The sequence below is a fragment of the Pagrus pagrus genome, assembly GCF_965226575.1.
Source record: "Pagrus pagrus genome assembly, chromosome: 3".
Classification (NCBI taxonomy): Eukaryota; Metazoa; Chordata; class Actinopteri; order Spariformes; family Sparidae; genus Pagrus; species Pagrus pagrus.
The window spans coordinates 21,838,256-21,861,685 of NC_140187.1; the positions used below are offsets into that span (position 1 = coordinate 21,838,256).

The 23,430-nt window shown below is 42.6% G+C and overlaps 1 protein-coding gene across 3 annotated transcripts in view; it reads left to right on the top strand.

Moving 5' to 3' along the window:
- ppfia4 (PTPRF interacting protein alpha 4) overlaps nucleotides 1–23,430 on the top strand; it is a 58,373-nt gene that overhangs the window by 24,626 nt on the left and 10,317 nt on the right. For all 3 annotated transcript variants that reach the window (XM_084349654.1, XM_084349652.1, XM_084349653.1), the window contains exons 3-14: nucleotides 14,571–14,672; nucleotides 14,815–14,979; nucleotides 16,350–16,424; nucleotides 17,080–17,151; nucleotides 18,426–18,647; nucleotides 19,303–19,437; nucleotides 20,050–20,184; nucleotides 20,344–20,427; nucleotides 21,192–21,323; nucleotides 21,465–21,527; nucleotides 22,966–23,057; nucleotides 23,175–23,304. In XM_084349654.1, the coding sequence (XP_084205780.1) occupies nucleotides 14,571–14,672; nucleotides 14,815–14,979; nucleotides 16,350–16,424; nucleotides 17,080–17,151; nucleotides 18,426–18,647; nucleotides 19,303–19,437; nucleotides 20,050–20,184; nucleotides 20,344–20,427; nucleotides 21,192–21,323; nucleotides 21,465–21,527; nucleotides 22,966–23,057; nucleotides 23,175–23,304 (1,407 nt within the window). The remainder of the gene's footprint in view (nucleotides 1–14,570; nucleotides 14,673–14,814; nucleotides 14,980–16,349; nucleotides 16,425–17,079; nucleotides 17,152–18,425; nucleotides 18,648–19,302; nucleotides 19,438–20,049; nucleotides 20,185–20,343; nucleotides 20,428–21,191; nucleotides 21,324–21,464; nucleotides 21,528–22,965; nucleotides 23,058–23,174; nucleotides 23,305–23,430) is intronic.

Below are 23,430 nucleotides of genomic sequence, written 5' to 3' on the forward strand. Positions count from 1 at the left end.
CCCTCAGGATGAATAGCAATAACATTTGTGACAGGGGCTACACAATATATCATTTCAGCATTGACATCGCAATGTCACATCACAGGACAAGTTCTTGTGAGGCAAATTAACTCAGCTCTTTCACATTTTTTTTAGATTTTAGATATGTTTTTTGTGTTTTCTTGCCATTCAAGCTGAACATTAGGATTGCAGCACTTTTTTACATAGTAACACTGCTGACATTCAGTAGTCGTCTTGCCACTCGGTGAACTATGGTGACTATTACTACTGTGAAATCGCATGCCAGCATGTTAGCATGAAGACGTTAGCATTTGGTTGAAAGCATCGCCTCAAGGAGCTAGCTAGCAAGGCTGTAAAAGAAAATGTTCTGGTTCCAGCTTCTCAAATGAGAAATGTGGCTCTTTTCTTTGTCTCATATGATGGTAAACTAAATTTTAACTTTTATTATCTAATGAAAAGACTCTATAACAGACCAAAACTACATATAATATACAAGTCTATGCATGTGGTATTGATTTGATTTGATTTGATTTTTGATTAAGATAGAGCCTTATCTCAGTCTTCATTTTTAACAGTAACAACAAATGCAGTTTTCAGTTGGGTTAGCGTGTCAGCATTACCAGTTCTTATGGAAGGAAACAATGACCATGTTCATTATAATGTTTCTGATCCGGACGCAGTGTGCAGGCCCTTGGTATTTGCATTTGTGAAATTATTTGTGGTTGTGTCTGGTATGTGATGGTTGAGGTGGAGGGATGGGGGGCCTGCCCTCTGCTCCATGTTATGTTATGATGTAAAATGGCTGCTCTCCATCGAGGGAAGGTTCAGCTGAGATTAGCAACGCTTGAGAAAAATAGGGAAGAGTGGAGGAGAGAGGAAGAGCAAAGCAGGGGGAAAAAAGGATAAGAGAGCAAGCATGGAGGAGCTGGAGTGGATAGAGTGTGAAAGAAGTAATCAAGTGTAGTTAGGCGGCAGCAAGAGGAGAGAGACTAAGGTAGCAAGAAGGAGAGAAAAATGTGAGTGGCTGCAAGACAAAAAAGAATAGTCAGAGGTCTCCCTGTTCTGTCAGTTCTGCTGCAGAAGATGTTTGAGAACATCAAGTTGTTGGTGTTTTTGTCAGTGTTGCTGCTGATGTGCATGTGTGCTTTGTGGGGTGTGTTCAGCGCTTGTTTCAAGGCTTTTTTTTTATCATTCACGTCTCTGACAATAAGTCTCAGGTTCTGCCAAGTCTGGCTCCCGCTGGTGTCAAGGATGAGAAGTTATTACCATACATGAATTCTCAGCTGCTTCTATTGTCACTCTTGTTTTCCTGCCTCGCCTTTAATGGACCTGAGTGTCTGCATATGCATGCAGTCAGACTCAGAGCATCTTCTGTCTCTGGAAACCACCAGCTACTCTAAAGCTGGTGAGCCGGCCTCCTCACGTGCATATTTCCCCTGTTTCTGTGCAAGATTTAACCATGATGACTTGGATTGCCACTATTTTGTGTGAGTACCGTGTGCTGCCAGTAGGGGTCTCTGTCTCTCCACTAACCCAGATGGCAGCAGTGACCGGTGTGCTGGGCTACTCACTGGATGTAGCACTGAGGCTCGAGCCAGCAGTGATTTGCTGTCAGTTAATGGTGGAAGTCAGCACAGTCACTAAAGGATGTTTTAATGCGTGGGGACTGTCTGCCTCACTGTTTCATCCCTCTCTCTATCCTGTGTTGCCTTGACAACCAGGTGAAAGCAAGTAGACCTGCAGACAGGAACCATTTTCTTTCCTGTTTCTACATTAATGCACTGCCAGGCCCAAAGGTTATGATGTTGAATGAGCATTTTAATATGTTTTTCACTAAGTAGAGCATAGAGTCAGTGAGGCGGGGAGCCCCATGAGTGATGAAGCACATGAGAATAGAGAGATAAGAATTAATGAATGAATTAAGAGGGTAGAAATGCAGAATGAAATTAATGAACAGTCAAATCAGTTGTAACTAATTAGATGCTGCTCATAACTTAATCATAGAGACACTCGACTGTAACACACTTGTATTAGCTGAGGTGTTATTTTGCAGAACTGGAATCAGAGTCAACTTAATCGCCCGAGTGTGTTGATACTTACAAGTAATTTGACTCCAGTTTTGAGCAGAAGGCTTAAACACTGCAGAGAGCACATTTTCAGTACGATGCAGGACATACAGCTCAAGAAAATATATCAAACATAAGCTACAACTTAAACATATAACTATTATATAAAGGTAAGAGCTGGACAATAAACTACATCTCTATACAGGCCAGATTGTTATATGTTCTGTATGTACAGGGTCAGATACTGGATGAATAAAAGGTTACTTAAATGTAGAGGTGAGTTAATGTATGTGGTATATATGACCTGCTCATTGTGCACTGGTTAGAATTTTGTTCATAATTTTACGAAAATCGACATCAAGCAAAATGGCACTTCTTCGATATTGAAAGCTTTTGGACATTTGCTCCACTGTATAAACAGCTGATAGAGCCACCATGACGTCACACATTGGTTTGTTGACTTCTGTTTTGAAGCCTCGAGTTTGGCATTATGGCCGTCGCCATCTTGGCTATTTGGAGCCAGAAGTGACCATATTTGAATGTGAGGATGTCCTGATTGGATCTGACTGAGGACCCGATGATACGCCATGGTAGGGACTTGTCAATCACAGGTGGCCACGCCCCAAAGCCTTTACACTGTTTTCTACTGTATGTACACCCGTGTTTCATGTGTTAATTAGCCCCTGTGTAATTAAGTCTTTGTTTTCCTGCACTGCTTGTCAGTTTGTCTGTTTCAGTCCTCATGTCTTACCTGCGTATCCTGCTTGTGTTCCCTGCGTTTTATCCTGGTTTGTGCTTAGTTTAGTATTTGTATTTCTCTTAGTTTATGGCTCTGCCTCAGCCTGTTTTTGTCTGTTTTGTTACCTGTCCTTCTCGTCACTTCGTCATAACAGCGTGTAGGTGCTTTATGCAAAAAAAGAAAGTGTAGTACTTGACTAGTAAAATGACTTTAACATGTCAAATGAGCAGAGTGGCCCTTTTAATAATTATGCTGTCTACTTTAGGCAGCAAAAAGGCTTTGGCATCGCTGACATCATGAATACTTTATATTATTGTGATCATGAAAATGTGACCCACTAATGTAGAATCAGATAAGACTTTGTACAGTACAGGTGATGCTCAAGTGCGTCATGGCACCCGAAACAGAGGTTATGAATCACCCAAGTCCAGACAAAACAAACAGTATGATGATGGAATACACTTCACAGTCCCTACTGTAAAAGCACAGGACGGTGTTTCAGACTCCAGTCAAGTGCACGCACTGCGAGATCCTACTGAGAGAGGAGGGCCGAAACAGGCTGCCATTTATAAATAGAAAGAATCAGCACGCACAATGTCATGCTGGAGGAAAATGGGTCTCTTGAATTTGTGTTGAGTGAGCAGTGACTGGAGTTTTTATTAGGAGGAAATAGAGCGTTTAATTTCATGCTAATTCTTGGCATTAGTTCCAAATATTACTTAAAAACTCCCTCAGAGTGCCTCAACTTTCATGTGTGTGTGTGTGTGTGTGTGTGTGTGTGAGCAATAAAGAACAGGTGGCCTGAGCCCCCAGCAGTCCTCCTCTAAACCCTGCCTCTTCCTCCCTCCATCAGCTGATCACCACGCTGTCTCCTCCTCCTCCTCCTCCTCCTCCTCCCCGTGTCCTCATCATTTCTGTCTTTCTCTCTGATCAAAATCATCCATGTTTACCTCACCAGCCCCTGCTCTCCCCCCTTTTTTTCTGCCTGTCCCTGTTTATCCATCTCCCTACCCTGTCTTTTCTCTCTCTCTCTCTCTCTCTCTCCCTCTCCCTCGCTCTCTCTCTCTCTCTCCTTACACACTCGTCTCTGCTGTCTCTCGTCCCGGCTGCAGTTAGTGCAGGCTGACTATAGCGGAGTGCTCTTGTCCCCCGGCGGAGGGCAGAGGGAGCAGCACAGGAATCTCATCTAGCCCTGCTGCACTCAGTGTTGACCACGACTCAGAGGAACTAACCCTCTCTTCCACCTTCATCGCCCTCCTCCTTCCTATCACTCCTCATCCTCTCTTTGCCTGTTTGTGTCTCTCTTTTTATGGGGGGTCTGTGTGAGGGATCTGATATGTTTAGCCTTCACCATGAACCCAACAGTGAAGATCCACCTTCAGAATGGGACCCACTTTAACACCTACATGTACCAGGTAGGGACGCGTACAGTTTGTGGATGTTACCGGTAGAAGGATTGTCTCTTTCTCTGTGGTCTCCAGATGTCCTTGCCTGAGTATTGATTTCAGTGTTGATGTCTCTTTTCTAGGGCTGAGATATGGCCTCCTCTCCTCCTCCTCCCTTGTTTTCACCACCATGTCTCAATCATACTGCGAAGACTGATTAATGCTTTGCAGTGATGCAAATTGCATATCGGTTTTGAAATGTGGCCACACCTCCTCTACTTAGGCTTTTCACTGATTGATGTGGCTCATAGCATGTGTTCAACCTCCAATTGTCCAAGAAAATAAAGGAGATAAACGTCTGTCATGCGCTGACAGGGAATTCTGCTGTGCGTGCTTGTGTTTATTACAGCATGCGTGCGAGAGGCAGACTGCACTGATGCACAACAAAAACTCTTTGTGTTGCTCCTTTCATCCGAGCAGATAGTGTTCCCCTCTCTTCCTTCCTTCCCCTCTTTCTTTGTAGGTTTGTTTTGCTTTAATGAAGAAAATGGAGATGCATGAGTGGATGCTATTCTGGAGCGAAGGCCTTCAGTGGGCCGAGAGGAGGAGAGAAAGTTGGAAAACTCGCAAGGATCCGTTACCTTTTGTTTGCTGAACCGTAAGAAAAGGATATTTCGGAAAACAGAGACACATCTGATGTGCTGAAACGCCTTTGCTGCGTCAATCAACTTTATGGCCAATAATCAGGGTATTAAATGACTTTTGATATGCATGTTTTCACAGCGATGGGTTGTTGGGTTTTTGCCCGGATTCATTTAAATCCCTTCAAAAGTGGTTAAACTCTTCTAGATTCACTTATGACAGGGATTTCACATCGAAATCCCTATTTTCCAAGGTGTTCAGAGAGGGATTTACTGAGTTGTATTTACACCGGCCATGTTTGGTGTTGTGCTATCAGCGCTCCAGAAGTAAGTCCAGAGCTGGCACGGCTTCAGTCAGTCTTGGCATTATCCCCAATGTGCTTCACTTAGGCCGATTTGCTCACGACGAACAATGATGATCCAGAAGCCTAATTTTACTACATCTGTCTCAGCCATGATGAATAATAAAAACAAATTAATGTTTTTAATTTTTAAAATGTATTTTCTGTGCTCTGAATTCTTAAGGGAAGCTTTTGGGGAAGTTTTCAGTGAGTTGTTCCTCCAGTCAGGGTGGAGATCTGTCAAGTGCTGCAGTCAGCGGCTTCACCCCCGTCGTCTCGAGAGCTGTCACACCATCGCACTCTGGGAACATCTCTCAGCGGGCTCTGTGAATGTTTGTATTTCAGCGTGTAGCCTGGTGGATGTGCGTCTGCACTCGTCTGATGAAATGTTCATGCAAAGTTCATACGCTGCTCAAACACTTCACTTTCCTAATAAGACATTGCCATGGCGACGGATGCAGTGTGCAGGGTGGCGTCATGGCAACTGATTACTCACTGCCTTCTTAGGGCCGACACCCTGGCAAGGTGTTGTGGTGGTGTGTGTATGTGAGTGTGTGTGTAGACGTAAGATTTGTCAGAGGAAGGTCGAGTCCACCTCTCTCTCTGCAGTGGTGAGGAGTTACAGAGCTGTGATATCTGAGTCTCCCCGGGGACCCACTCATCCTCCAGTCACCGACTCTGCATTCATCTTCAGTGTGGCTCTGCTAAGTGAATTACCACGATTTACATCGGAGTTAATTTAGTGTCTTTTGGTGCGCACAAGTGAAAGGAGCTCAGTGATTACATACTCTTCACAGCAAATGATTATATCAGTGGGTTTACTGGTAACGACTCGTACAAAGTTCCTACAAAATCGATCAAATAAGTGCTTTCTGCTTTGGTTACTGGGTCTGTTTACAATACAGCGATGGAGTTCAATTCAGTCAGAGTTTGCTGGGATACTTGTTTGATTTGAGTGACTGCCCTTTAGATTTAAAGGGTCCCCTCCACACATGTATTAAGACATACAGTACATTTTATAATTCTGAAGCCCTATATGCAAGATATACCTTTATACCTGGCAGCCTCTTATCATTTGTAAAAGCTGCAGAGGTTGTCTGTGATCTTTGTCCCTTGCAAATCTGCCATTCTGTATTTGTAAAGTCAAGATTTGACCGCAAATTACCATTTTTGCCAATCACAGAGGTCGTATGATAATGTTAGTCCCATGAGAATCTGCTCCCCTTTGATTCGAGGTCATATATGTGTGTTTGAAGGAGGCCTGTTATGCTGTTTTGTTTTGTTTTTCCTTCAGTGCTTTATTTAGGTTGCACATGGTAAAGATCTTGAAAGTTAAAATCCACACGAACAGTAGTCCCGCCTTTAGTTCCTTGGCTTTGTGAAATCACACTACGTCACCATGTCGCATATTCGCATAATTTATGCCTATATCGGCTAGTTTGACACGTAAGAATTGATTTAGCATTTTTGGGCGGGGGGCACAGAGTGTTCAGACAGAGGGGGAATACAGTGCTGCAGCACTTTAACATCCTTTATCTTTAACAACTTTAAGGTTAAACTTTGACTTTAACAACTTTTCTGTTGTCAGACAACTGAAGTATGAGATTTGATCACGGCTGATAATATGTTGAACAGCAGTCAGCTGCTGTGCTGTGAGATCGGCTGTATTGATGTATTGATGTTTAACTTGAGTGATCACAGAGAAACACTGGAGGCTTCAAGCTCACTTGTGTTTGCTGAATATTGGACCAGGACTGGCTTCCAAACTATTGACGATGTCACAATTCATGCTCATAGGCCCTAATGTTATAATCAGATTTTCAGTAAGCACCGAGAAATTTTACACTTCAGCTGATGGATGTAAAAAATAGCTTCCAAGTGTCAAACTGTGCACAGTCAACCTCAAACATTCAACTGCAGGAACAAGAAGAAAAACATATTTTTGACTGAAATGGGACTTTGTTCACAGATTGTGTGCTGACGTGCACTTGAGCTGTAAGCGTCTCCACATTAGCATAAATGATACAGCACACCACAACTCTGCCCAGTGATTCATATTATGTGTGAATGAGTTAATAGTCATGTTTACAGTTTCCATCTCCTTCCCATCTTGCTTAGTTACATATTTTCCTCCTTCTCACTCCTCCTACCGACTGACTCTTGCAGAGACCGTGCCCATCCTCGCTGTTGTCATCGATTTATATTTGTTTTGGCTTCAGTTTCCTGTCTTGTTAATCTACCCACACATAGCAGATGTTGCCATAAAGTTAGAGGCTGTTTGTTGTTCAGTGCATTAATCCTTTTAAAGGAGCTGTGTCTTTAAGCTTCGTTACATTGGAGTTGTTTGTCAATGGAGCGTGCTATCATACACTTCTGCAACCTCCTTTTTGCCTTCGTTGAATCAACTTTTGTTGGTGTGCTCTTATTTTTCCCCAAATGACCTTGAGCAACCAGCAGAGAAGAGATTTGAACTTGGTCCATTGTGCTGCTGAGAGTTAGTGGGAGTGTAGGCAGAGAGAGCAGTTGTGGAAGCAGCAGAGTGGAAGAGACTTTTTTTGAAAGGAGAAAAGAAAATATTGCATTCAAAACACAGCAGATGCAGTGCAGTAACAGCTGGTAAACAACATTTATTCAGTTTATGAGGAAAATCACAAAAAAATGGGTCGCAAAATGAAAAACAGAATGAGAAATCCGCTACTGTTTAGTCGGCACAGCAGAATTCAAGTGTCATTATGTTGCTTTTTATGCAAAAACACCTCGTAGATTCATCTTTGACATCTTTGTTCATTCAGTTTGGCTATCCTTAGTTGTTTCCCCTCCAACTCTCTCTCGAAGGACATTATGTGTCCCTGTTTCTTCATCTGTTCTCCTTTAGAGCCTCTGTGCTGCAAGAACAAACCTTAAGTTGGACTCTGCAAGTCATGTAGATACTGTAGGTACATCTGTCACTGTAATCCAGTATTTTATTGGGTACATTCTAAAAATATAAACTAGGCACTAACACTGTCGTGGCATCTATTATTTCTCTTTTGTATTGTAAGTCCATATCTGAGAGGGTTGTCTACTAAAAGAGACGATGATCGCAGTTTTATAGCAACACTTTCTTGACAAGGATTTGGAAAGGGATTCTGTGATTGATGTATTCGTATATAAACTATTATAGTCGGGATACTTCGCCAGAAGAAGTGAGAACAGAGACAGGAAACGATGCATTGAAATGAACAAAATGCATTTACAAAGAGCATCAGATTGCTGCCGAGAAGTTGATTTTTTTGTAAATGGAAAGGCCGAAGAGCTCCACGTATTCAAAACCATACTGACGCACTGCTGAAAATAGCCAAGCTTTTTCAAATGAATCTACATGAATAAAGGCTGTCGAGATGGTCACCCTTCTTAGCTACCATGTCCTGAAGACAACAGATGGAAAAGTTATCACATAAGTGTTTAACGCACATCTATCAGCTTGCTACAGAGAAGCAGTGAGTTTATGACCTGCATAAAACCCCAATTTATTTTATTTTCCTAAATTGATTCGATTTATTTTGTGACTTGTTTTGTTCGCTCGCTTGTTTGTTTGCTGGATCTATGAAATTGCCAGACTGGCTGTTAATGTGAGATACAAACTACTGCTGTACTGTCTAATTTTCATTTTTGTTTGTCAATAATAAAATACAACTAAAAAAAACAGCATCACAAACAACTCTGACAAGTTCCAAAAGTTAAAACTAATCCAGTGAGTTGAGACTGCGTCTGACAAATGGAAGGACTAAAGTCAGTGTGCACCCCAGAGTCCTAAGATCCGCTCTGGTTACCGGCAGTTTTAACTTTGAGAAGTAAATGTGAAACACTGAGGCAGCTTCTGTAGGATGCATGTAGAGGAGATTCAGAGCGATAGTCGTCTCCACACTGCTGCGTGTTTCACTGGAGCTTTTAGAAGCGGTGTGAATACTGTCGGCAGTGAGGTGATTGAGGGTCCTCAAAATAAGGTCAGTCAGTTTCCTCAACCACACTTTGACTGCTGAAAAACAGGAAATGACTGAAAAATTATCTCGTCATTTGTGACACACACACACTCATACAGTAATTCACGCTTACTAATTTGCATCAGACAGTGCAGAAGTATTATTGAAGTTTGAGGTTGTGCTTGAGTTCATTTAATTTCTTTGTAACTGATTACTTACTGTATTTTCTGCATACAACACACAACGTATGCAGCTCTGTATGTGCTTCTACAATTTCCCACAAAGACTCACTACTCTTTACCCATAATGCAGTGCTCTGAGATGACACTGTAGGTATCCAAACATGGACTGTGCTGTTCCTATGATTTCCCATGAAGGTTACAGTGAATGAGGGGCAGATTTCAGACATAGTTCAGGTGTGTGTTAGGAGGGTTAGCTCTCCACAGTGCTGACCTCTTTGGCCACATTACACACTCACTCTCTCACACACACGCACACATGCACAAATACAGACGGATAAGCACACTCTCAATAAACCTTATATTTTTGGGGGATTGCGTGTTAGAGACTTTTTTTTATCCGACTGCACTCCAATCTCGCTCCCTCTCTCTCTCTCTCTGCACACACACACACGCACACACACACACGCACACACGTACACATGCACACAGAGAGCATTTTTTTTCATCCTTTAATCCCAAACTGCTTAAGGAAGCGAAGGGGAGAAATCCCTTTACAATGTCTGGGCTCAGCAGTGTTTGGTAACCGCTCGCTATCTCACATTGTGGTTGGAGGCAGGAGAACGGCGTTCCTCAAGACGCCCAGAACCTTCTCTCCGCTCAACATGATATACTCTCTGACAGATGTCGAGGTTGTGTCGTCAAAGAGCTGCGCCTGTATCTGACTGTTGTGTGAAGTTGAATAAACATCCTGGGATTTTTCCACATGGTTTGGGGGGGCTAGGATTGTATAGTGCACACAGTGATAATGTTGGTGTTTGGAAAAGTGGCAGAAGCTGCCAGAGGGAGGGCGTCAGACCTTCGCAAGAAATTAAATAGAAACTTTTTTTTTTGTCTAGACAGTGATGTGTTATATTTTATATATAACACCTCTCTGTTCACTTATATAATACTCCTAACAAAGGTTATGTACTCATACCTTTATCTATTCTTGGTTATTTGTCAGTGGATGTCTCTCACATTTGTTTTTATTTGTGTGTGTGTCCGTGTGTGTGTGTGTCTTTGTGGGGAGCTGCAGAGAGCTTCTAAAAGGCAGAAGGATGAAGGGATGAGGAGATGAAGTAGAGAGCGTGAGAGGTGGCCTGTTGAGCCTTTTTGCCACGATTGAAAGAGACAGTGAGCTCTAACATCTGTTTGGTGGATTTGGGCTGAGCTCCTGTCTATTGGTGCGCCCCTGTGGAATAAAGGAAAGTAAAACGAACACGCTGACCCATTTTCCCCCTTTCCTCCCAGTGCTCCTTCCCCGTCTCTCCCTCTATCTGTCTTCCCTCTCTACCGACTTGTTTTTTTCTTCAGTGGGAAACTGACTTCAACACAACAGCGGATAAAATAGGTCAGATAAGTCAAGAGTAATGTGTAAATAACTGCCTGGTTTTATTGTGAATTATTTGTGAAAGTTAATATTTTATCATAAATATTAAAGGACTAAAGGACATTTACTTGTAACAGAGTCCATAACGTTAATGGCCATTACCACCACTTTACTACTGTGAAACTTAAGGCCACGCTGTGTCTTATACAAGGCATATGTGCACAGTATCTTACCCTAAATGTAATGTTAGAGACACTCTTCCTGCGAAGGCTGTCCAGTCACACCTTCACTGCTCACACCTGTCTTCCTGATAGACAGTCGTCAGGTGTATTGACAGATGCATTGCTATTCTTGGATTTTCTACCAAGCCTGGCACATAATGCACCGCCATCTTTGTTTGCTATGTCAGCAAAGTGGAATGTTGTCGGACGTTCATCTTCAAAGAAGTATTTCTTAGTAATGGCCAGTTTTTGGGTCATGAGTGAGAAACGTGAGACGAGGACTGCAGTGTCATGGCTGCAGGGAATACCAGGACTTTAAAAGCCCTGTGTGTGTGTGTGTGTGTGTGTGTGTGTGTGTGTGTGTGAGAGAGAGAGAGAGAGAGAGAGAGACAGAGAGAGCATGAGCCTCTGGGCATTGGTTTGGACTAAAGCCAAGCTTACAAGAAATGCCAACAAAGCACCAAGAGATGTTAAAACAACATGCACACACACACAGACACACACACACACATACAGTATACACATGCACATACAATGATGTAGACACTTTGGTAAACAGCCACCCAATCTCCGCTCCAGTGATATCAAACCCCAGAAAATATTAAAAATGAACTTGCAGCAGAATCTGTGTGAGTCACTGCCCCGTTCTGGTTTGTACACTGTAACAGCAGCTTCTCATCTTGTGTAAATCTAATCAATGACAGACAGAATAACAGAAAAATCATACAGGCAAGTAGTTTAAGTGCGGGGATGGTAGTCCGGTAAATGCCCTCTGACTTACAAATTGACTGGTCAGACAGCAGCAGGACAAATCTTGAAATATCAGTTGTACAAGAAGGACGAAAGCAGTGACTGACGCTTCACCGCTCTGCTTTCACTGACCTGAAATGACTTGTGTGAGGATCGGTTTCTGCTAATTTATCTGAGGCAGACAGAGAGTAGAGACTTTATAATCCCAGACTAGAGCAGTGAAGCTTATCATTTTCAGCAAAAGACACCTGACATTGTCAGGATTTCAGAAATGTTTTAAAAGTTGTCCTGCAGAGCCGGATGGTTCAGGTGTAGAATATACATCAGGCTGAAAGACATCAGATATTCAGTCACGTACAGGACGTCGTCACAGAGAAGTCTACTACTACACTTCAAAATGCTCTGATTTTGGTTCGTATTCAACCATTTCAGGATCGCTCCTTTTCCCAACACCTACCTCATTATGTCCTCATAGGCTTTTGGTGCTGTGATTTTAAAGGACTAGTTCACCCCAAAATGAAAAATTGCATCCAGCTGAAATACCATTAAAGTTAACTCACCGTAAAAACCAAACACACAGCAGAATAGTGCTGCAGATCCATCACCTCATTCCCCCGAACTATTAAAGTTAATGGAGCCACATCTTTACAGCTCCAAAAGAGCATAAAATGTCCATCAAATCTCCAGTAGGTGGTTGTTTGTTGAGCTGTGAAAAGGTGGTGCTGGCTACTATCTTGAATAATGTGGGAGATGGCTGTGATGAAGCTATGTGAGATAACACACTCAACTGTAGCCTACAGAATTACAGTTTTGTACTGAAAAATAGTTTACATGCACCACAACAAGAGCATATATATTTTAGATTTGTTTAGCTTAAAGGAAGAGCATGATATTTTGGGGAAAATGTCACTTTCTTGCCAAGATTTAGGTGAGAAGATTGATACCAGTCACATGTGTATACACCAAACAGGAAGCTCTAGTCAGCTGCTGGTTAGCTTAGCTAAGTTTAGCTTAGCTTAGTTTAGCATAAAGATAGGTGTAAATCACTGGGGGAACACAATCCTGGTACTAATATGGTTCCAATATATCACTGTAAACACAACTGTGTAATAGCAATAATATTAGCTAGCGGTTAGCTTAGCTGTTTGCTAGCAAGCCACAGTAACATTAACTAGTGTTTGCAGTGAAAACAGCTTTATTCTGTCAAAAAATCTACCTATCAATCATCATTAATTAAACAAATTAGATCAAATGTGTTAATTAGCGGGCTTTAGAAATGCTGGTAGGAGGATTTTAGCGTTTGACAAAGCCATGCTAACTTGTTTCTGGTCTATATGCTAACGTTAGCTAATTTAGTGCACAGGTAGGAGAGTGGTGTCAATCTGCTCATCTAACTCTCAACAAGAAAAGCAAAGTGTGTTTCCCTAAATGTTACACTATTCTTTTAGGTGGCATTGTCATGTTTAGATAATGAGTTGTATGTTGTGGCATGTTGTGGATACCTTGAAATGTTAGGATGCTCTCGCTCCATAACTCCTCAGAGATGACTTATTAAGTCACCCAACTCAGTATAAGTGCTTGACCTTATCTTTTTGCAGCATCAAAATTACGCAGTTAAGATAATGGGATCATCAAAGAGGTGAATAGTATCTCAGATTTGCATCTAGACTCTTTGCTGTGCTGTACAAGATGACTGAATGCTAGACTGAAGATTGCTTTCAATAGTGCCATTTCTGACAGACTGAGTGGATCTCCACCAACCAGAAGCAATTGTGGTCCAACTTCAAGTCGCTCATTGGTTGAGTTTTTCAAATGTGGTCATAAAGGACGTCTGGAGCGCCGCAAGTGCTTAAAAGCCTCAGTGGAGTGCATAGCTATCTGTCAACATTGAGGAGTGTGAAGAATGGACATCAATAAATCAAATGGCTCCCAAGTGAAATACACTTTTCTCACACGGCTACGAATTCATTGTGAACGATCAGATCTATTCTCATTTTAATAATGAAAAGTCCTTGTATAATCACTGGCAGCTGGGTTTTATGGATGTGTTTGACTGTCACAGTAAGACGTTCTCAACAACATAATGAAATCTGTCGTAGCAGTGTTGTCACAACAGTGCTCAATGTTGAGACGTTCTTTTCCACCCACTTTCAGTCCTGCAGATGTGAACGAAACTACATTTTTTAGCAATGGAAAAAAACACAGACAGTTGATGCATACCATTTAATTCATATGATTACATCAGTCTAATGAATGTGGCATATTCTTGTCCTATTTCAGCCACACTGTTTTAATTTAATCACAGTTAATACATTATGGACGTGTCTCAAGAGTCAAAATTCTGATATTTTTCATTCTACTTCTTGATTTTGACTGTCTGGTCCGATTAGACACAACGCCATTAGGCACAAGTCCACTTCTTTGTGCAGTTGCTACTGTAATTTTACGGCTCCCAAACACCCAGAGGCAGGCACTGCGGTGGGCAGAGTGGCACAGCTGAGGTTGTGTTTATGCAGATCAGATAGCACAGTGCCACTTTGGCCATTTCCACACGCTCAGACCACCTCTTATCGCAGGTGCACAGAAAGCATTTCCCAGACAGCATCCCTGGGACAACAAGTTTTCTTTTAGGAGAAGCCAACCTGAACTGCCCCATTATTCAAGCCTGCCCTAACTCCACCTGCTGATAAAGTAGTCCTCCTACAGGTGCCAGCAACCTGCTCATCCTGTGCCGCTCTGTGCCAGGAGTGTGTTTGTGCCACCAGAATTGCAAAAAATTGAGCAGCCGCGCCCACATGTGTTTGCACCTCGAGATTGCAGCTGCATATGTCCTCAGTTTCACAGAAGTAGAGCCCATTATGTTGATCATTGATACTGTATTAACCTCTGTACGGGTGCTGTGTGTGTTGTGTAGGAGTTTGCCACCCTGACGAAGGAGCTGAACATATGCCGGGAGCAGCTGCTGGAGAAAGAGGAGGAAATATCTGAGCTGAAAGCTGAAAGGAACAACACCAGGGTACGTGTGTGGGTGTGGGTGTGTATGTGTGTCCGCGTGATGATGCTGATGAAATCAAACAACGCTTCTATGCTTGAAATTAGTATTCTCTTTGGTCGTGCATGCATTTATGTGTGTGTTTGTGTTTGTGTGTGTGCTGTAGCTGCTGCTGGAGCACCTGGAGTGTCTGGTGTCTCGTCACGAACGCAGTCTGAGGATGACAGTGGTGAAGAGACAGGCACCCCCACCATCTGGAGTCTCCAGCGAGGTGGAGGTCCTCAAAGCCCTGAAGTCGCTGTTTGAACACCACAAGGCTCTGGATGAAAAGGTGGACACACACAAACACACACACACATTTAAGGTCTGTTCTAGCAAGTAAAAGCGGGGGGAACAGTTGCCTCACAACGTGGTGTTTCAATCAGTCCTGTCATGGAACCCGCTGTCGCTTTTAACCCAATTACTTTCCTTCCTGACTAATTAATTTGGATCAGCTGGGTTTTGCTGGTCGTTTGCTCATCATTAGACTGTTAATAAAATCTCAGCACTTCAGAGTAAAAGTTTTCAGTTGAAGGGAAGGTATTGTTTCTGAGTAAATTTGCTTGAGCAGCAAATTCAGATGAAAGAAAATGGAAGTAGATGAAAGAACGGGAAAAAAATTCCTCATAAAATATGCAGTGATGGCTTGTAAATAAGTACATTCAAGGCTCCAGACTAACATTTTACACTGGTGCACCTAACTTTTTTTCATTTAGGTGCTCCAGCACATAATTCGGGTGCATCCAATAATACGTTTTGATTTAATTTCTTCTCAAATAATGTAAATGACTGTAAACAGGAATGAGGTGCAGATGAACGTTTTCTTCATTTAAATGACAGCACACACAACAAGAAATAAAGATGAGTTTGAAAGTGAAACTCAGTTAAACCTAAAACTTTATCGGTGCAACCAATGAAAATGTTTAGTCACACTCGACAGATTATTGGGCCCATGTGCAAACAATATAGATGGTAGTTGGTACTTAAGCACAGTTTCGAGGTACTTGTACTTTACTTACGTATTCCCATTTTCTGCTACATTTGACTTCTACTCCACTTAACCCTAATCCTATTTGACTTAGCAGATTACAGGCTGCATCAGAGCCAAAGTAGCACAATTTTAAAAGTAATTTATTTAATTGACTATCAGACAAAAAAGTGTAAAAAAAATCATCACAGATTCTGATAATGCTGAAATGCTGAAATATCGGAACCGTTGAACTGACCAGGGTTGACCCATAGTATATAGGTCATTGTAAATATATAGAGTTGTAGAGTACAGAATTTACTTTTTCTTGTACTTTCAGTACTCAAGTACATTTCATATCGGATATTTTAAGACTTTAACTCAAGTACTATCCATATCGGTGACTTTCACTTTTAGTATTTTACCAGATATCTGTATATTTACTCAAGCTTGACTTTTGGGTACTTTTTACAACACCGAAAATATGATATGATAATCACATAATAGCTTCTTTGTTTAATTAAGGTAAAAAGCCACCGAGACGCTATTTTAGAATTTCTTATCCAAAATACCAGCAAAGGCAGAAACAAACAAACAAATATCTCTGTATTTTCTTAATTGTATATTGTATATTTATTTTGTCCTCATGTCTCTGGACATTGTCTCAATGTGTGTGTTCTTGGTGTGTGTGTCAGGTACGTGAGAGGCTTCGGGTGGCTCTGGAGAGGGTTGCCACCCTTGAGGGACAGCTAGCAAGTACCACGCAAGAGGTAAGATGTGTGAATGTCTGTGCATGTGTCTGTGCGTGTGCACGTGTGTGTGTATCTGTGTGTGTACGTTGCTGCGTGTGCTTATTGGTAAGCGAAACATCTGTTCGGTCCCTAGCAAACATCTGCGGAAGCCTCCAGTCTGATCTGATACATGCTTCAAGTGTCACGCTGGATGAGAGGCTCTTGTCTCCTCAGCATTTGCTCGTACACACACTCGAGCACATGCACAAACACACGAACACACGCAAACTCGCCCCCTGCGCTCATCTACTTAAAAATGTCATCAAAGAAATCATTCTGAAGATAAAATGATGCAAAATATTCATAGCAGACTCAGGAAAAGCAGAGTACCCAGTGGGTTATATAAGACTTAAAGTCACAGTTTGTTAAGTTGCAATGATCACACAGTTTTCTAAGAGGGTCAGACACTCCCTCCTCTGTCCTGAGCATAATTCATATTTGTAGTTATGTAAAATATGGTAGAGCGTGTTGTCTGAAGGCAGACGCTGGCAGCCTGAGAGCCGGGCTTCCCTTCGGGAGGCTGAGTTTTGTTCTTGGATTCACTGAGGGAGGGAGACAGAGAAAGATAGTAAATGTGTGAGTTTGCTCATTGATCGTTCTTCCCTTTTTTTGTCTTTTTAAATCTACATTTCAGTTGAGCATGGTGAGACAAAGGAAGGACGCTGACTCAGTGGAGCGAACAGATGGATCCAAACCTACATGGAAGGTCTTCCTGGCTGTGTGATTGTTTTTCTGCTCTGTGCTTTATCTCGTGTCTGCCTGTACTATCTGTCTGTCTGGCTGTCAGTCGGCGTCTTAGTATCTGATTTCTGTCTTTCTCCCACACATTTACACACACGTACGCAGGATAGGTTAATGGCGCTAAATGTAGCACAAATCCTCCTTTAACTTTCTGATGCTCCTGATAACTTGAAGCTCTTGCTCTCCGTTTGAGCCCTGTCCTCCATGGTTTGAGGACATCCCTGAAACGAGCACACATTATGTAACTGTGTCTGGGTCTGTCCACGGGGAGTAACAAACCTCTCCGTAATTAAACAGCAGAGCCTGTTTGTATCTGGATGGAAATCGCCTCCCTCTGTACAGGCTGGGCTGCCGAGGAGACGCAGCATGAGGTCCTCTTTGGCTCCTCTTTCTTTGGGTTAAGGATAGAGAAAGCAGTATAGAGTAGTTTATTTAAAGGAATAAAAAAAAAATCAATAACTTAGTATTAAGAAGCAATGACAGCAAGGAGATTGTATCAGAGCATGGCAGAGTGAGAGGAGAAGGGGAAGACAGTGTAGTTTAGATGTCTGAAGTTTGAACTGTGCAAACACATTTTTATCCAACCAGCACGCTTTAGGTGATATTTCCAATTTAAAATCCATGTACTTTTTCAGCAGGAACCCTTACCAACACTATCTTAGAGCCATGTCGTACCCGATTGCTACACATTGTCAGTCAGACGGGACTGTACAATGCTATTTCTAAAGTCCCTGGGAGTAAATCTAATGAGTTTATATGGTTAAATTATGCACAATTGCACAAATCACCAGGTGTGTTCTTTATTACACGGCTTCAGACCATTTAGCTCTCTTTCCCCCCAGTGTTTCACGGTATGTTTATGTTTCTGTAAGGTATTCATGAGCAGGCAAAACTGGAACATGAGGGAGCAGAGGGGGTCCTGCTAACTTTGTTTGCCCACTGTGTTGCCTGTCTGAATATGTGTCCCCGAAGGTTTGTTTAATTAAGGCCCTGGAATTAACTGCACTTTGAGCTGAGGAGAAGAGAAACAACATCAAAACAACATGGCAGCCTAACCTCGCACAACCCACCCTCCTATGCACAACACTTTTTTATCTAGGTCATCCAACTTTATCAGTTCTACAACAACTCTCGATACCCCTCCACCCACACCTTTTTATACACGCCTCAGTCCTAGAATACATTTTATGTGAGAATGTGTGCATATATATCCATTAATGTTGTGTGTCTGCCTTACAGAGACTGCCCAACGGCTCAATAGACGCCCACGACGACGGCGGCCGGGTGTCTGAGCTTCAGGAGCTGCTGGATAGGACCAATAAGGAGCTGGCTCAGAGCCGCGAGCACTCCGTCACTCTCAACGCCCGCATGGCCGAGCTCGAGGCCGAGCTCACGAACGCACGCAGAGAACTGAGCCGCAGCGAGGAGCTGTCGATCAAACAACAGAGGGAACAGAGAGAGGTGAGGGGAGAGGATAAATGTGCTTTTGTTCTGGGAGCAAGCACCGAGAACAGCGGGCTACATAAACTTGGAACTTTTTTTGAAGTTAAAAGCGAATAAAATGTTGCTGGGAAAAAAAAACAGAACCAAATGAATACATTGCTATATCATTATTTAAAAAAAACACAGCTTTGTTTCCCATACCACAGAGAGTTCTCACTCTACAAAGTACATGATAGCAGATGGCTAAAACACAATGTTGTGTTATTGTGTTTCACACCACCAGAGTCATACGAGATTAGTTTTAAGGCACAGCATTTGAGAGGTTTGCTGAAGCTCAGTGAGTCAAAGTTTGAAAAAATCAGAGCTCAAGCAGTTGCATACGTAAATACTGTATTTGCTTGATTTGTTTGTTTATTTGTGTGCTGTTGATGGACACACAATACAAAAATTGAAAATACTTATGGTAGGTACACAAACAAAAAAAAACAATCCAGGTTAGCTGATACACATTTGAGTTATTTCCTGCCATTACAAAATGGTAAAGTACATATATTTCCTGTGTACTAACCACGGGAATACAAGATACTGTGAAGGTCTGTTCAGATAATGTATAATAAATCATACAATGGTACACTGGTTATGACTAATTATTTCCCTGTTTTTGCACTCACAGAGAGAGGATATGGAGGAGAGGATAACAACATTAGAGAAACGCTACCTGGCTGCTCAGCGGGAGACCACACACATCCACGACCTCAACGACAAACTGGAGAATGAGCTGGCCACCAAGGACTCGCTGCACCGACAGGTGACCTACACACAACAACGCTGGGCTGAAAAGATCACAGTGTGCATGATGAACATTTATACCGGCTGCAGTAAATTCTCATTCAGAGATAATTGGGAGAAAAAAATAAGTGAACCTGAAATGGATGCTAGCTGCCTCACTTAATGTCTCTGTTAAATTAAACTAAGGTAATTCCACTGATACCTGATTTAGATTTAAGCACTTGCTATTTAATTAAGTCTGACATAAGGACTAAATCAATATTTATAAATGTGCTGTGTCATTATTCTGCTGTAATCAGACTTCCTTGGATGTGTTACAATCCTAACGAGTTAATGACACCAAAAGCCGAGACAGTAATAAAATCGGTAAAAACAGTTTTGTATGTAAGGTATCGAAGAATATTATAGTCAGAGCGACTAAGTGAGCATCTTCTCCAAGGTTCATGTGCAGTTCAGGGTGAATCTGGGTTCATCCTGCGAGTGGGGAATACCAGGAACATCCTCCATTTGTGCCCGCGTGTCGTGTCCTTGATACTTGCTGGCTGCACAACACTGATTACATCTCTCATGTGATCGCACCGATGTCCCTCTCCTGTGTTTGCGTGTGTGTATGTGTGCGTTTATGTGTCAGAGCGAGGAGAAGGTGCGCCAGCTGCAGGAGATGCTAGAGATGGCAGAGCAGAGGCTGGCTCAGACCATGAGGAAGGCTGAGACGCTGCCAGAGGTGGAAGCTGAACTTGCGCAGAGAGTGGCGGCACTTTCCAAGGTAACACAAACACACGCGCACACACGCGGAAAAAGACATAGCAACTGAGAAGCAGTCATTTGAATGCACAACGCAGAAGCGGATATACATATGAACACATTTACTGAGCTCATATGTATAGAGGCAGCTTCACTTATATGCAAGTGTCTCCCCCTGCAGGCTGAGGAGCGCCATGGCAACGTGGAAGAGCGGCTCAGACAGCTGGAGTCACAACTGGAGGAGAAGAACCAAGAGCTAGGAAGGGTGTGTGTGGGTGTGTGTGTGTGTGCGTGTGTGCACCAGCCCTGCAGGGTTTCTCTGACCTCTCACTATGATGTGTCCATGTGCATGTGTGTGCGTGCGTGTATGTGCGTGTGTGTGTGGGCTGATGCTTCACATTAGCTGGACGCCTTGGCTCTGTGCTCCCTCATGCATACTCGCGCGCACACACACACACACAAACACGCACAGGACAGACGCACATATGAAGAGCTCTCCATTTTCCCGGTGCATTGTTGCATGAATTTGAACCAAATCCACATATCATGCTGCAACACCCCCCTCCCCTCCCATAAGACTGATTGGCTGCTATCTTTAGACTCTGAATAATTCACGCTAGGCTAATTTCTCCCTCTCCCTCTGCGATCTCATGACTATATTTAGTTAAAGGAGCTCTCTGAGGATGCAGATTTGTGTTTGTGTGTGTCTGTGTTAATTTACTTTAATGAAATTACTGTAGAGCGCACATTAAGCACAGCGCTCCCCGTGTAAGAGAAGGCGTTTAACCCTTTTTCATCATCACGGTAAATGACTGTAATTAAATCATTCTGGCTGCGAGATCCATTGTTGGGGGAGAAGACCTATATCTGGCAGCTGGTGATCTTGGGCTAAATACACACTTCATCCTTTAATCCATGCAGAGATGCTTGATTAGCTGCATAAATGCACCCAAATGGAGTCTGTGTGTCAAAGAGAAAATTTGATGATGTCATTCCACCCCTCGTCTGGTTCTCTCCCCTGCTCATCAGGCTCGTCAGAGAGAGAAAATGAATGAGGAGCACAACAAGCGTTTGTCAGACACTGTCGATCGTCTGCTCACTGAGTCCAATGAAAGACTGCAGCTCCATCTAAAGGAACGCATGGCCGCCCTGGAGGACAAGGCAAGGCCTGCGCACACACATCCATCGAAGCAGCAGCAGCAGCGCATATTGTTGTTGTTATTGCCTCGCAGAACAGATGAATATACAGAAGCGCTCCTTGGATCATTTGTTTTGACACGGTTTCATGATTTTCTTGTCCAGAACTCCCTCATTCAGGACCTGGAGAATTGCCAGAAACAGCTTGAAGAGTTCCATCACACCAGGGTCAGTAAGACTTGAATGAATCACCCAATCACTGAAAACTAAAATGCTCTCCTCACAAGTGATATGACTCAGACAGTACACTTCATCCAACACCAACTTAAACATCAACCTCAAGGACTTTCCAGACCCAATTCTCTTGTATTGAAGGACCAAACATGGCATATTTAGAGACACAGATCAAGATGAATTACTGTTACAACACTGAAAATCTTAATGAGAAGTAGCAGGCTGTACAGAAGCTCACAGACATCAATTAAAGAGAGAGAGGCTTGAATGTGTGACGGTTCTCAGTTGTGCTGCTGTGTCACAGGGATCGCAGAAAACTGCAGGAGACACATGCAGACAGCAGAACGTAGTTTATATTAACTAACGATAATTTCTATTTGTTGTCTTGCACAAAATATATTAATTCAAGCACTTTCAATGATCATTGTTTATGTCTATTGCCCAAAAATTCCAAGGCCTTGATATCTTTTCCCTCAAACTCACAAGCTTTCAAACATTTCAAGGACCAGCGGGAGCCCTAACAAGCGCTGTACACACGTAAACACACTTCTCTGTAACTTGTGCCTAAATATTTCAATTTTATGCTACTTTAAACTTTAATCTAAGCCGCAACATTTCATAAGAAAACACTATTTTTCACTCCATGTGATTTATTTGACAGCTGTAGCCAGTTGCTACTTTGCAGATTAAAATGTAGCATAAAAAACACTGAGTTAATAAACCTTAGGGCATAATTAAAGGTAAAGCCACCCAACTGTATACACATTCATTAGTTAAATTAGCTTAATTCAAACAGCTATAACATCAGACTGATGCTTACACCCTTAAGAAAAAGTGTGACATTTTGGAAGAGTTGTGAATTTGCCTTCTTGTCTAAAGTTGCATGAGAAGATTGATTACACTGTCATGTCTGTGCACTAAACATGAAGACACAGTCAGTCTTTAGCTTAGCATAAAGACTGAAAACAGGGGGAACAGCTATCCTGGCTCTATCTAAAGGTAACAAAATCAGCCTATGACCACTTCTAAAGCTCCAACTAACATGTTACATGACTACTTCTTGCCTGGCTTAGTGATAAGCGAATTTGGTTAACTTTGGACAGAGACAGATTTGCTGTTGCTTGCTAAGCTTAGCTACCTTGCTGCTGACTGTATTTTCATTTTTACTGAGCAGACATGAGAATGATATCAATCTTCTGTATTTCCTAAAAAAATGTCTAATATAATAGACCATATAGCAATAACACTGGGGACCTTCTCTTGTATAATGACTACTTTTACCTTTGATACTCTAAGTGCATTTTACTAATAATACTGGACTTTTTACTTTTCCTTTAACTTGTAATGAAGTAGTATTATAGGCCAGGTATTGTTACTTTAACTTAAGTGAACAGTCTGAATCCACTGCTCATAGTGCCCCTCTCTCCCTCAGGAACGTCTGATCGGAGAGATCGAGAAGCTGAGAAATGAGATCGACCATTTGAAACGTCGCAGTGGGGCGTTTGGAGATGGAACTCACCCTCGGTACACACACACACACACACACACCTCCCCCACACACACGATGTCTCATATCCACACCCTCTAACAAAGCGTTGTGTTCAGTGTTGATGGTGAGCTGTTTTGTGTGCGTAATCTCAGGTCTCACCTGGGTAGCTCCAGCGACCTTCGCTTCTCGGTGGTGGAGGGCCAGGACGGCCACTACAGCACAACTGTGATCAGGCGGGCACAGAAGGGCAGGCTGTCAGCGCTACGAGACGACCCGAACAAGGTGCTGATAATGTCGTGATCGGGCTGGAACAAGCCCACAGTTCCCCACGTACACATACAGACACTAACCAGGACGGCCATATGTCAACTACTAGTCCTCTAACCACATACGGCTCCTTTCAAGTGC